Below are 14348 nucleotides of genomic sequence, written 5' to 3'. Positions count from 1 at the left end.
TCTAGGGTAGGTATAGGGTAGGCGCCCTAGGGTAGGTACAGGGTAGGCCCCTGCGCGGTGCCCTTGGGGTGGCATGGCATCCGGATCCTCGAGGGCTCGGGCGCGCGGGTGGGCTTCCTATATAGCGCTTTAGGGGGTAGTATTATAATAAATCTAAGTTATAATAAAGAGTATTATTATTAAGGCAGTTTATTTTTATATTTAAGTAATACTTTTAGTATTTTTAAATATTTTATTAAATTATTATTTTTTATTTAAGAAAACCTCTTTAAGAAAGAATAGCTAAAAATAATTAATATTAATTATTTAAATATTTAAATAATATTTTTAAATAATTTAATTATTATTTATATTACTTAAAAACTTAAAATAAAACTATAATAAAGTTTAAGTAACTTTTTTTATATTATTTAATAAAAAGCTAAATAACTTTTTATTTATTTATATAACTTATTTTTTAAAAATAAAACTTTTATAAGTATATATTTATTTATATAAGCTTTATTAAGCTAATATTTTACTTTAAACTTTACTTAGGGTTTAAAAGCTTATAAATAGTTAAATAATATAATAAAGCTATTATAATAATAATAACTCTTATAAAATAAAAGGCTTTATAAGTTATTATAAAATATAATATTAATATATATTATTAATATTAATAAATATATTTTACTTTATTAACTTAATAATATATTTCTTTATATTATTATTATAATTATTTTAATATTATATAAAGTTTTTAAAAGTTATAAATTAAAATCTAGTTTAAAGTATTAATAAAGCTTACTTAAGTTATAAAAGCCTTTTTAAATTTATTATATTAAGCTTATAAAAAAGTTAAATACTTTAAGAGTTTATAATAATATTATTACTCTAGTAATTATAAAGTAAAAAGCTTTATAATAATATTTTTATAACTTAAGATAAGCTTATAAAAAAAAGAAATAATTATAATATTATTATAATAATAATAATAACTCTTAAAAAAAGATTTTATAAGTTATTATAAAAAGTAATATTAATATAAAGTTTTAATATTAATAAATAGTATTAAATTTATTAACTTAATAATATATCTTTTTATATTATTATTATTAAAAGAGAATTTTAAAAAATAATATATAATATTTTAATTTTAATAATAATATTTTAAATTTCTTTAAGAAGTTTTAAAAATAAGTAATATATTTATAAATTTAAATATATAACCTTATATTAAGTTATATTAAGTAAAGTATTACTTATATAATAAAAATATATTACTTAAATAATAATACTTATAATAAAGCTTAAGCTTAATAATAATATACTTATAATAATTTTTTAATAATAATTTAATATTTTCTTTATATAAAATATAAAATATATATATATAAATTTTTATAAATACTATTATAATCTTAAAGTGTTATTAAAGTAATATATTTATATATATTATAATAAACTACCCTTATAAGTAGAAATACTAAATAAGTATTTAATATAAAATTAATATACTTAAAAAAATATTATTTATATATTTATATATATATTTTTATTTTTAGTAATTAAGGCTTAAGTTAAGCTTATATTAAGCTTATTATATAATTAAAAAAAGATTAAGTATAGCTTAAGCCTTTTATATATTATACTTTTAGTTTTTTTAAGCTTACTTAAATTAATAATAACTTAATAAAAAGAAAAAAAATCTTTTAATTCTTTTTATAAATATATTTATTATTAAGTGTTATAAAAATAAAAGTTATATAAAAGTTTTATATTTATATATTATTTTTAGCTAGTATTTATTAAAATATTAAATTAAAGTTAATATATTTAAAGTTTTATATTTATTTATTTTTATATTATTTATATTTTAAAGCTTAAAAATATTTAATACTTTAATAAATATAGCTTTATATAATACTTATATTTTATTAATTTATTTTATTTAATATATAATATATATAAAAGCTTTATATTATATTATTTTCTTATTTAATTTATATATTTTATACTTTATATAATTTTAAAAGCTTTAAATTATTAATATTATTATTATTAATTAATATATTTAATTTATTAATAATATATATTTTATATATACTTTTATTAATTTATAATTATTTTTATATAATATTTATTATTATTATACTTTTTTTTTTAATAATAGTTTTTTTAACTTATATTAAATAGTAAGTATTTTAAGATAAGCTTAATATTAAATATATATTAATTAATAATAACTAGTTTACTTTTTAAATATATATATAATAAAATAAAACTTTTATAATAATAAAACTATTACTTTTAAATATAATAATAATATATATTAAAGCTATAATAATAACTTTATTAATAATATTATATTTTATTATAAAGTTAATAATTATTTAAATTATATAATAAACCTTAGCTATAATAATATATAATAATAGCTATTATATTATTATTATAATTAAGATATTATTAAAACTAAGTTTTATAAAAGTTAAGTATTATTATATTTAAGAATAAGTTAAAAAGTATATAATAAGATATTATATAATAAAGAATAAGTTAAAAAGTACTAGTTTATAATTTATTATTATATATATTTAATAAAGTATATATAATTATAATACTATTAATAAAGTAATTATAATACTATTAATAAAGTAATTATAATACTATTAATAAAGTAATTATAATACTATTAATAAAGTAATTATAATACTATTAGTAAAGTAATTATAATACTATTCCTAAGTATTTAATTTAAATTATTATTATTATTAAGTTTAAATATATACTTATTATTTAAGTTATTAAAGTTATTTATAAAGTATATAAAATAGCCTTATTATATAATAGTATATATATTAAAATAAAAAAGTTAAGTTACTTAAGTTAAAATAAAGTATTAAGCTAGGCCTAGGCTTAAGACTAATAATAATATTTATATAAGTTAGTTAGTTAAATTCTAGTTAATATTATTATTATTAAGGTTTTTAGCTTTTTAATATAAAAAATAATAAATCTAGGCCTTTATATTAATATAAGTAAATTATTATTATAGCTAGGGATTATTATAGCTAAGGTTTATTATATATAATGTAATTAAAATTATAAATAGTATTTATAAATAAGTAATATTTTTTATTAAAAGTTATACTTTTAATATATATTATAAAACTTATATATAAAGGTTAATAAGCTTAATATTATAATAGCCTTAGTTATTAAAAATAAAAATAAGAAAAAATATATAAAAATTAAGCTTAAAATAATTTTATACTTTTAAGTATATTTTTAAGTAAGTGTTTTATTAAGTATATATTACTTTTAAAGCTTTATTTTTTATTTTTATATTTATTATATTTCTTTTCTTTATTTTTATTATAAGGCCTAGCTTTATTATTTATAATTCCTTTATATATAATATAAGTATAAAGCTTATTATAAGCTTTTATAAAATTAAGTTAAAAAATAAAAACTTAAAATTAAGCTTTTTTAAATAATTAATAGCTAGTATTTAAAACTTATATTACTTAATTAAGTAATAGTTTTTTTCTTTATTTAAGTAAGAGATTAATATAATAAAGGTTTTTTTTATTAACTTAATAAAAAATAATAAATTTAAATAATTTTAAAAATAAGCTTTGAAATATTTATAAAGTATTATAATTATATATTTATAAAATATTATAATATAAATATATTATAATTAATTAATAATTAAACTAGTTTTAGTTAAAAAGTAATTTTAAATAAATAAAATTAATTATAGTTATATAAAAATAAAAATAAAGTTTTAATTTAAAAATTTAATTTTAAATTAAATTATTAATTTTAAATTAAATTATTAATTCTAAAGTAAATTATTAATTTTAAAGTAAATTATAAGCTATATAAGTTTATATTATATATTATTAAATAAAGTTTTTTTTAGCTTTTTAATAATATAAAAAATATATATAACTTTAATTATTTAATTAAGAATTTCTTTATAAAAAAATAAAAGATTACTTAATATAAGTTTAAGTTTTTTTTATATTAGCTTTTATATAAACTTTATTATATATATTTATTATTAAGTTTATTATTTACTTTATTTTATTTTATATTAAACTAAAAGTAATAATAATTATATTATTTATTTAATATAATTACTTTACTTTTTTTATATTTATAATAATAAAATAAAAGTTTATAATTATTTCATAGTTTTTTATTTTATAATATAAATATATAAGTTTTTAAAAATAATATTTTTACTTAAATATATTTTTAAAAAAATTTAAAAAATTAATTATATAGTAAATAACTTAATATTTATTAAAAATATACTTTTAATATTATTATTTTTATTTTCTTAAATATAAAAAAAATATAAAATAAGATTTTTACTTTTACTAATAAAAATAATAATATTATTATTATTATATTTTTTATTATAACTTTTTATAAATAAAAGTAATAAAAATATACTTTTTTTATAACTTATTATAATTATAATTATATATAAAATATATTATAATTTAAAATATATATAATTTAATACTTAATTACTTATATATAATAATTTCTAAGAATTTTCTTTTAATAAAGCTATTTTATAAAGGTTTAAAACTACTAGACTTTACAGAGATATTATAAAGTAGTTATAAACTTTTAGCCACAGACTATATCCAGGCCGCACACGATCGTGAATTGCATTAGGATCGCTATAGGATTAAAGTACAATCTACTCGATTCTACCTACCTTATGTCGTATCTGGCATCGCCACCTCGTTAAGGGTATGTCGGACCGCGATCCAAGTGTCAATGAGCTGCATTAGCGCCCCCATCATTGGCCACATCGCACAATCATGTCGCGTATTGGGACCGGGACATTGTATGCTTAAGGCAGCCCGGATATAAACTCCGACGTCTCCACCGCGGATGATGCATACCATCAACAGGCATACGTCCATACCTACCGTAGCCAGCGTCCGAGCTTTGAATCCTTCCGATCGGTAAATGCTACTAGGACAGAGCGCTTTGACCCGATGCGTGCAGTAAGTGGCACAATGCCGAGAGGGAGCTTCCCTACGCGTACTCGATTCGGTGACAGACATTACGATATCGGATGGTATAGCAAGGATTTGCTTTCCACTTTGAGATGTTAGAGGGTATCTTGTCTACAAGTGCGTTCTCCCGGTACGGCGGATCGTCTCTGCTCCGGTGAGCCGTGCTCAACACCACATCCACCAATACCTGCCATATAGCGGAACTTGTATACTTTGTCCACCGCGGCATGGACCTGTATTCAACGGCATGTGCCAGTGCGGAGGCGAATTTCCCTTCCTTGATGCCGGTAAACGAGGCAGAGGGAAAGAGGAGAAGGAGAAAGAGGAGCAGAGGGAGGAGGAGGAGATAGAGGGATGGAGAGATGCCATATGGATGGGTTCTACGCCGTATCAAACCGACAAAGCTGTTGATATATATAGAGGCATGTCATTATCAGTCTCATCGGCTCTTTTACCATCATCAAGAAGTGGCTATTCTCAGACAGACACTATAGTTGTGCCATTCAGATTGAGGCCGAAGAACATATCCTCCTCTCTTCTCACTATCATGGACCACGACGAAAGGCAGAGTTCACGCGAAAGAGGCTACAGTTCAATGACAGCACCGTCTTACAGTCGTTTTTACTCTGCGTTAGACATGCCAGAAGATCCAAGACGCTACGCTGATGATCCTTATTCACCAACCTCGTCGGTACCTGCTGGCTATGCCAGTTCCAGGATCGGACACCCTGGGCCTGACGCCTCTTATACGTACGGGTCCCATACACAGCCGTACAGTAGTATATCGTCACTTCCTCGGCCTTCTCATCATCACCATCACCTGCCAGACATGGGTCGCTCGTCAAGTTCCATGCGTGAGGAGAGCGGACAAGAGCCGCATAACTTGGTTGGAAGGGAAGGGATGCCTTCTCCGGCACGGCGGCCTCAACGACCCAGGATCAAATTCACTCAGGAGGAAGACGAGCTGCTCATTGAGCTCAAGGAGAAGAGGAACCTCACGTGGAAGCAGATTGCCGACTTTTTCCCTGGACGCAATCCCGGCACATTACAAGTGAGGTACTGTACAAGACTGAAGACAGAGGGCACGTCATGGACAAGAGAGATGGTACGCGATCTTTGCCCAATTATCTTCCATCAACATTCCTTGCATCTTGCAACATCAGTTTGACTGACTGACCAACGCAGGACGAAAGATTGTTGGATGCCTTGAAGAGCTATGAGGACGAAAAATGGCGAATTGTTGCACAGCGGGTTGGGAGCGGCGTCACGCCAATGGGATGCTGCAATCGCGTGTGGGAGCTGTTCAACGATGATCTTGACGATGCCTCGCAATTCTCATTCACAAATGAGAGCTAACTATGGGGCGTAAGTTGCCACGCAATAAATGATATCGACAACAGCAATATATGAATGATCGAGATCAACACCATCCTCAAACATGAGCCAAGCATATGGCATTCTATGACACATGAATAAAACGATTGCCATGTTCTACTACTGCTGCTACGTGCTTATATATCTTATATGTGGTACACAGAGACTTGTTTTTACTCTCTATGCATGAACATAAGATGCTTGATAGCTTCTTCCTACCCTCCATGAGACGTTCAGGGTAGCAATTGTTTGGCCAGTTCCGTTTCGTCCACAACAGTGCCCGACTCAACCATCGCAATTAACGCCTGATGGCAAGACACGTCCAGGTTGTCCCGGTCACGCGGCTGACCGCTGCTACTTTGCCTAAGGAAATCGGCCGTCTCGACGAGCCAGCCATTGAAGTCGCGGATCTCTGTGGGTTTTCCAGCGCGGGCATCTTGAAGCATTGAGCTGGTGTTGTCCTTCACCACATTGCCGATCTTGTAAAGCATTGAGCGAAGCTCAGTAAATGAGAAACGCAAATAGAGCTCTTCTCTTAGGGAGCTCAGCGACTGAGCAGATTTGACGTCCGTTGAAGATGTGAGAATCTCGGCAGTGCTGCGGTGGTTGATGAGGGCTTGGAGAATGGCGCTTGATTCGTGTAGAAGGCGGTCAATAACTTTGGCTACAGCGCCATGAGGATTCTCAAAGAGGGCGCCATTTTTACAGCGAAGGACGGCAGTGAGGGGATTTATGGTAGAGTTCACGACGAGCTTCTGAAGCTGCGACACCCAGAGTTGGACCTTTGTAATGGACCTTGCATTGAGACAGGGAGCGGAAGCAATGGCTTCTGTCAAATAGCCTACGCTCGGTGCGAGATGCCGAGCAGTTTCGTTCAGCAATACGGGCCCAATGGCACTGTCTGCGGGCGATGCATGAAGGCTTTTGAATGGCCCCTCTGATAAAACGCCGTGGTTTGTGACACAAGCCAAAAAGTTGGGCGCGTCGTTCTGAGGGTACCGCTTTGCCACGTATTCCTGTCCGTGGGGCGGCCACAGCTTAGACATGCCATTTTGGAGAAATGCCACGCTGCTGCTGCTGTCGAGATATCTCCGTAGCCTGTCAGCTTCACGCATGGCTGCAGCGGCTTTGGTCGCGACGATGAGGTTGCGGACTTTGGTCCCTCGAGCGATTTCTCTGACAGGTCCATAGATGGGTGCTTGCTCAGTCCACCACTCAATTTGGAACTCGTCTTTTCCGCGATAGAGCCGTCCTGATCTGGTAATTTCGAGGCCTGGGCCTTGGATCCATTGGGATAGGAGCTCTTGTTTGTGTACAACGAGGGTAATTGGGGGTCGCGGTGTGTGCATGGAGAGACAGCTGGCGTAGAGGCGACCCAGGTTGCCAATGCCCAAAATGAATATTCGGCGGTTCAGATCGGCAGAATCAGCCGAATCCGGACTTGGACTCTCCTTGGTTTCTGTACTGCTCCTTATGTTGTCTGGGGTCCAGGCATACAGTTTGGGAGCAGGGCTTGTATCGTCCAGGAGCGACGTGAGCCATGCTGGCTGACAAGACTGTGTAGAGTAAGTCACCATGGGCTTAGAAAATCTGCGGATATTTAGTATATAATGGCGGAAGAAGCATGGGCATTGACTGCGACGACCAGGCACTCTCGTCCAGATTGCCATGTTGAAGCCTCAATGATGGAGAGAGATGGTTTGAAGGAGAAATTTGGGAGAGTCGTCTCGATGGAGTATGTGAGGGGCCAGTCGCGCAATAAGACGCTACTTCATTTTGTGTGTGATTGCAGCATGCCGTTGGACAACAGAAAATATGACTCTGGACTCAGATAAGGAGTATGTATGTTTCGCTGGTATTTCTTCAAGATTGGATATGGAGACCTCGGAGTTGAAGTATTGCTAGGCCTATATTCCCCTCACCTTGATTGGGATAAACCATGATGGCGTTAGGGGATACATGCATAACGCAGGGTGACGCATACGTGTGAAAAGTACCTCGTCAACATCGATACAGGACAAGACAGACGAACCCATCAACACTGCCTGTGTGCATTTGTCACAATATGCGCAGAGATGAGTAGCTATCGTGATTATCGTAGTCTTTTGCAGGCTGACTTAATCAGCATCCCAACGATTTGTCTCTTTATTCTGCTACAGCGAATTGGAGTCGAAGCTTTCTCTTTGTTACCGATATTGCTCATTCTCCGATGTCCTACTGCTTCGTGTCAGTAGACTTTCCCCAAGCACACGATGGAGATGACGGTCGTTACAAAGTCCATAAAGCTACATTTGTGTCGAATATCAAATATTCCACATTGTGCTCCCATTACTGGGGGTTTTTGCTGCCTCTGTATACGAAGTACGCCGTACCTTACACAAGGATGTGAGAGTTCTACTAAGTTGAGTGCTTGCATACCTCGCACGTGACACCGCGTCTGCCTAGTGTACTCGTACGTGGATCCCTCAAGTGATGACCAATCAGCTCCACGCTCCTTCGCCACTGACATAGCGAGCGCCATTGAATCATCGAAGCCAGCCATTGTGTAGGCGAACTTTATCTTCTCGCCTGTCACTTTCTCCTCGACTCTCCATCATTTCAGCTCTGCCATACGAACTCTTCGCCCTCACGTTACGCTCAGCCAAAAACATGATATGATACTGAAGGGATGATGAACGTCCTCGGCAGGACCAGACACCGGAATCCTACTTGTCAATAGGCTGCCTTGATCGCCACCGTGCATCGTTTCTTCTTGACGTCACAAAGTCTCAAACGCAGCCACAGAAAATACCACAAGCGAAATCCAGAGTTATCTCATCTCTTCATACATCCCATCTGGAATCGTGTTTCCTCACCCGAATTCTCAGAACCCGAAAACTCGATCTCGCACCGATACTCGGCCTTTGCTGAGTGGCAGAATCCGTACTACACAGCATGGAGTCCGAATCGGATACAAGGGAAAACGTCACCAGCGAGAGCCGCAGTGCCTTGCTCAACGAAATGGTAGCCGCAGCTCAACATGTCTCAACCCCCGCAACGAATCCGGAATCACCACCGGCCATTGGGATGACCGAAGATGATGCGCTGAGGAATCTCTCGGGAACCGTGCGAGATCAGGATGATCTGGAACGAGATATTACCATGCAGGCTAACGCGGCAATCATGGAGGCTGAGGATAAAAAAGACCGAGCTCGGATTGCCAAACTAGAGCTGGCTCGTGAGCGATACCAGGCTCAGCTTGACACGGAGAAAAAGAAACTGGATAAAGTTGCTGGCAACCCACGTCAGACCCGAGCCTTGCAAATAGAGATTGCCAGAATCGAACAAGAGATCAGCCAAGCTACTACGGATATCGGCGATTTCGAACGGCGTATCCAGAAGCGGCACGAAGAAGATCCGCTACAGAGCATGGCCCAGGCGAAGTCCAAGAGGCTTCCTGGCGAAAGCAATCGCGACTATCTCATCCGAACCGGCAAGATTACTCCGTTCTCAAAGCTAGGAGGAGCTCGTCCCGCAGGTATAGAAGGCCAACTGGCAGACACCATCTTGGATGCTGAGGAGGAAGCGACTGCAAATCAATTAGTCGACGAGACCAGTGAGGGCCCTCTATCTCATCAATTACTCCGGCGTCCTGGATTCTCCGAAGACATCACACCGTCCCCGGCGAGTGAAAAAAACGCAGCCGAGGCCGAGTTCTCACTTCGGCCACGAAAAAAGAGAAAGGTCGCAGGAAGGGCAGAGCGCGAACCCTCCGCTGATTTTGAGCCCGATGCACGTTCAAGCTCAGAATCAGCCGACTCCGTGGTCTGGCAGCAGACAACCGAAGACGATATCGTTCGACAACAACGTCGCAAGGCAAAGGCTAAGAAACAGGCTGCTGAGCAAGATTCCATTGATCTTAGCAAGATTGATGATGGCAACGAGGCTCACTATAAGCGGCGGCTCAAAGACTGGGTTGATCGAAGGAGTCGAGCAAGGCGAGCCAAACGTCAAACCGATCCTGCTGCAAGCCCTCAGGAGAGCGACGAGGATGAAGAGGAGTGGTTCAAACCCGCGCCAGGTGTTCCCGATCACCATTTCACCGAGGATCTCAAGCTACCAGGCGACGTATACCCGTCGCTGTTTGGGTATCAGAAAACAGGCGTGCAGTGGCTCGCGGAACTGTACAAACAAAGTGTTGGAGGAATCATCGGGGATGAGATGGGCCTTGGTAAAACCGTACAGCTTATTGCTTTCATCGCCGCTCTGCACTACAGCAAAAAACTGAAGAAGCCAGTCATTGTAGTTGCTCCCGCCACGCTGCTTCGCCAGTGGGTGAGCGAGTTCCATCGGTGGTGGCCACCGCTGCGCGTTTCTATCCTGCATTCTTCCGGCAGCGGAATGCTCAACCCTTCGGTCGAAGATGAGTATGATCTAGAACATTTCAGCCCGATGGCTGCCCGATCAAACAAGGCTGCGAAAAGGATCGTCCGAGGAGTGGTCCAGAAAGGTCACGTCTTGATCACCACATACACTGGTCTTCAGACATATGCCGATGAGCTTTTGAACGTTGAATGGGACTATGCGGTGCTTGACGAGGGCCACAAGATCCGAAATCCAAATGCCGAAATCACCGTCACCTGCAAAGAGCTCAACACGCCAAATCGACTTATTTTGTCGGGAACTCCGATTCAAAACAACCTCACCGAGCTGTGGTCGCTCTTCGACTTCATCTACCCGATGCGCTTGGGCACCCTCGTCAACTTCAAGCAACAGTTTGAGATTCCCATCCGACAAGGCGGCTATGCAAACGCGTCCAACTTGCAAGTCATGACTGCTGAAAAGTGCGCCGAGGCCTTGAAAGAGACCATCAGTGAATATCTGCTCCAGCGATTGAAGGTCGATGTGGCCGCCGACCTCCCGGAAAAGACAGAGCAGGTCTTATTCTGCAAATTGACAGAAGGCCAGCGCAGTGCATATCAGACCTTTCTCCGCTCTGACGAAGTTTCTGCCATTCTCAACAGGACACGCCAGTCGCTCTATGGAATTGACATACTCCGCAAGATTTGCAACCACCCTGATCTCCTGGACAAGTCTCTCTCGCAAAAACCGGGCTACGATTTCGGCAACCCAAAGATGTCGGCAAAGCTTCAGCTTACCAAAGACCTCTTGCAAAAGGTCATGATTCCGAATGGACACAAGACACTGCTGTTTTCACAAGGCAAGCAAATGCTCAACATCATAGAAAAGTGCATGAGGAATTGTGGCATATCCTATCTTCGTATGGACGGCGAGACTCCGATTGACCAACGACAGCCCATGATCGACAAGTTCAATTCTGATCCTAACATTCACGTCTTCATCATGACAACCAGGACCGGTGGACTAGGCACGAATCTTACTGGCGCTGATCGTATCATCATTTTTGATCCGGACTGGAACCCGTCTACTGACCTGCAAGCGCGAGAGCGAGCATGGAGACTCGGTCAGAACAAGCCCGTCAAGATTTACCGGCTTATGACGGAGGGTACGATTGAGGAAAAGATCTATCATCGCCAGATTTTCAAGCAGTTTATGACGAACAAGGTTCTCAAGGATCCAAAACAGCGAAGCTCCTACGACCTCTCCGACCTGTATGATCTGTTTACCTTTGACGGAAACACAGACCCCGCGGCGTCAAGAAGCGAAGTCTTCAAGGGTGCGGAAGTCAAAATGGGTGAAACCCGAGACAACACTGACGCAAAAGCTCTGGTTCCCATTGGAAACATGGGCCAAGAAAAACAGCAAGACGAATTAAAGAGTTTAGATACGGTCGCTGCAATGGAGGACGTCAATGAAGATCCGTCTGCTCACGAAGAGAAGCGCATGCTTGAGGGCATCTTTGCGCGATCAGTGAATAGCGCTTACGACCACGAACAGATTGTTAATGGACCGCAGAAAGTAAAGGCCGATATAGCTATTCTGCGCCAAGAGGCCAACAGAGTAGCCCGCGAGGCTGCTGCCCATCTCCGGCACTCGGGAGAGGAAGCCCGTCGAGTCCCAATTGGAACGGTCACTTGGACAGGCGAAGTTGGCACAGCCGGTCGTCCTGGCGGCAACCGTCGTCGTGGCGGTCCGAGCTCGGCCGGTGTTGTGGGCAATCTCGCGGGTCGCCAGGGACTGGACAGCGGTAGCAGCTCTCGGTCCGGCACACCCGCAAGTGACAGGAATATGAAGGCGAAGGACTTCATTCCCTTGATCAAGGCCTTCATCAATCGTCACGGAGGAAAGGTCCCCAGCAAGATGTTGGTGGACCACTTCAACCCTTACTGTCCTGGGAAGAAGCAGACCGACGAATTCAAGACGGCGCTGGAAACGATCGCGGTTCTGAACCGGGTCAGCAGTACTGGCAGGGGCATGTGGTCGTTGAAGCCCCGGTTTCAATAAGCTCCCCATTTTCCTTGAAGGGCGCATTAGTTGAGCCGCTCCGAAGAGTCGATGCTTTTGTGTTTTCAAGTGATTTGCAAGGAGTTGGGGGAATTTGAGAATACAAGGAGTGAGGATAAAACGGGATACAAAGACCATATACCAGGTAGAACTAATTGCTGCTGCATGCATCACTTCATCTATCATTCGTTCGCACCTGCATAATAGGCAATTCAGAAGTGGCACATTTCACGAAAGAGTGTAGCTGACAGGGAGACAACTTTTCATAGCCTTCTTCGGGCGAATTCGTAACTGTCTACTGCATTGACATTGAGCCACATCATCCCCCTAGTACGGGAAGGACGATGAAACCACCCAGTGCAAAGCATGATAGAAATGGAGACCAGGCTTCAAGGGCCGTTCTCCTCGTTTTTTCTCAACGCCGCATAAAAGAACCAGATAGCGAAACTCCTGCCTTGATTCCCATCCACAGTTGCCAAACCGTGAAATTCGTATTGCATTTCTTTTCTTGTCATGTAGAAAATGAAATACGATATTTACAGACGACGACCACGGCGACCACCCTTTCTGCGAGTAGAGTCGGAGGGGGTAGGAGTGACGTCCTCAATGCGGCCAATCTTCATGCCGGCACGAGCCAGGGCACGGAGAGCGGACTGGGCACCGGGACCGGGGGTCTTGGTACCGTTACCTGCAAGAGTTCACCTTGTTAGTTTCCGATATTTCAAAACTGTAGGCCATTATCGAGAGCGCAAACATACCACCGGTGGCGCGGATCTTGATGTGCAGAGCGTTGATGCCAAGCTCCTTGCAGCGGGCAGCGACGTCCTGAGCAGCCAACATGGCAGCGTAGGGGGAGGACTCGTCACGGTCGGCCTTGACCTTCATTCCACCGGTGACACGGGTGATGGTTTCACGGCCGGACAGATCGGTGACGTGGACGAAGGTGTCGTTGAAGGAGGCGAAGATACGGGCAACGCCGAAGACGAGCTCGCCTAATGCGCCATTGTCAGTTTTACGTTCATTGTCGCTCTCGCTCATTTCCCTCTTTCATGGTCGCATAGTAAGAAAGCTCCGGTTGGGCGTCTGGAGCTCTTCAATTTGAAATTGTCGCTGTCGCTGGATTCAAAACGTACCATCGCGGGCAGAGGGGCCCAGGGAGATGTTCTCCTTAGGAGCGGCGACCTTCTTGGGAGGCATTTTGAAGTTTCGTTGACGTCTGGCTTTTCGTCACGGGGCTGTTGAGAACTGTCGAGCAGAGAACAAAGAGAAGGTCGTGATCCGCTTGAGTGGTGGTTGCAGAGAGCGATTAGAGAGGCGGTGGGGTGCGGCAGAATAATTTCTGCGCACAAAATTAGCGATGGAAAATCGAAGGCACAGCTTCGCTGCAAGCCCTGCCCTAGCACCTAAATTTTTTCGAGAGTGGAGACACTTGTGAAGGGATCCACCAACGAGAGTTGTCCGTTACCTGGGGATTTTTCCTTTCTGATCTGGTCTCTTTTTTCCTCTTCTTTTCCTCCAAGCACAGCTTCGCCGATA

The 14348-nt window shown here is 38.2% G+C and overlaps 4 protein-coding genes across 4 annotated transcripts; 2 read left to right on the top strand and 2 right to left on the bottom strand.

The window, feature by feature from the left end:
* Positions 1 to 5832: 5832 nt before the first annotated feature.
* Positions 5833 to 6350, top strand: BBK36DRAFT_28141 (hypothetical protein; the record flags this gene model as incomplete). The annotated part of the gene is made up of 2 exons (XM_024898006.1): positions 5833 to 6138; positions 6219 to 6350. Coding segments are annotated over 2 exons (438 nt in total), but the record flags the coding sequence as incomplete, so codon positions are not given.
* A 290-nt stretch (positions 6351 to 6640) lies between these two features.
* On the bottom strand, positions 6641 to 7984 carry BBK36DRAFT_1159570 (6-phosphogluconate dehydrogenase C-terminal domain-like protein; the record flags this gene model as incomplete). Its single annotated transcript, XM_024894211.1, has 1 exon — positions 6641 to 7984. One exon carries the CDS (start codon positions 7982 to 7984, stop codon positions 6641 to 6643), a length of 1344 nt encoding a protein of 447 aa, XP_024749858.1.
* Positions 7985 to 9407: 1423 nt separating this feature from the next.
* On the top strand, positions 9408 to 12812 carry BBK36DRAFT_1119098 (hypothetical protein; the record flags this gene model as incomplete). Its single annotated transcript, XM_024890552.1, has 1 exon — positions 9408 to 12812. One exon carries the CDS (start codon positions 9408 to 9410, stop codon positions 12810 to 12812), a length of 3405 nt encoding a protein of 1134 aa, XP_024749857.1.
* A 219-nt stretch (positions 12813 to 13031) lies between these two features.
* On the bottom strand, positions 13032 to 14167 carry BBK36DRAFT_1135448 (hypothetical protein). The gene is made up of 3 exons (XM_024892649.1): positions 13946 to 14167; positions 13571 to 13804; positions 13032 to 13500 (listed from the first exon to the last, which is right to left on the bottom strand). The coding sequence occupies exons 1-3, from the start codon at positions 14007 to 14009 to the stop codon at positions 13349 to 13351; spliced, it is 450 nt and encodes a 149-aa protein (XP_024749856.1). The 5' UTR covers positions 14010 to 14167; the 3' UTR covers positions 13032 to 13348.
* Positions 14168 to 14348: the final 181 nt, after the last annotated feature.

This window comes from Trichoderma citrinoviride (assembly GCF_003025115.1).
Source record: "Trichoderma citrinoviride strain TUCIM 6016 unplaced genomic scaffold BBK36scaffold_7, whole genome shotgun sequence".
Classification (NCBI taxonomy): Eukaryota; Fungi; Ascomycota; class Sordariomycetes; order Hypocreales; family Hypocreaceae; genus Trichoderma; species Trichoderma citrinoviride.
This window is presented reverse-complemented; position numbering and strand designations above follow the sequence as displayed.

Bases quoted from the DNA above. Each gene is read 5' to 3' on its own strand.
- BBK36DRAFT_1135448 (XM_024892649.1), bottom strand. From the start codon at position 14,009: ATGCCTCCCAAGAAGGTCGCCGCTCCTAAGGAGAACATCTCCCTGGGC. The intron at 13,805-13,945 runs GTACGTTTTGAA...ATGGCGCATTAG, and splicing joins GGGCCCCTCTGCCCGCGATG to GCGAGCTCGTCTTCGGCGTT. The intron at 13,501-13,570 runs GTATGTTTGCGC...GAACTCTTGCAG, and splicing joins CAAGATCCGCGCCACCGGTG to GTAACGGTACCAAGACCCCC.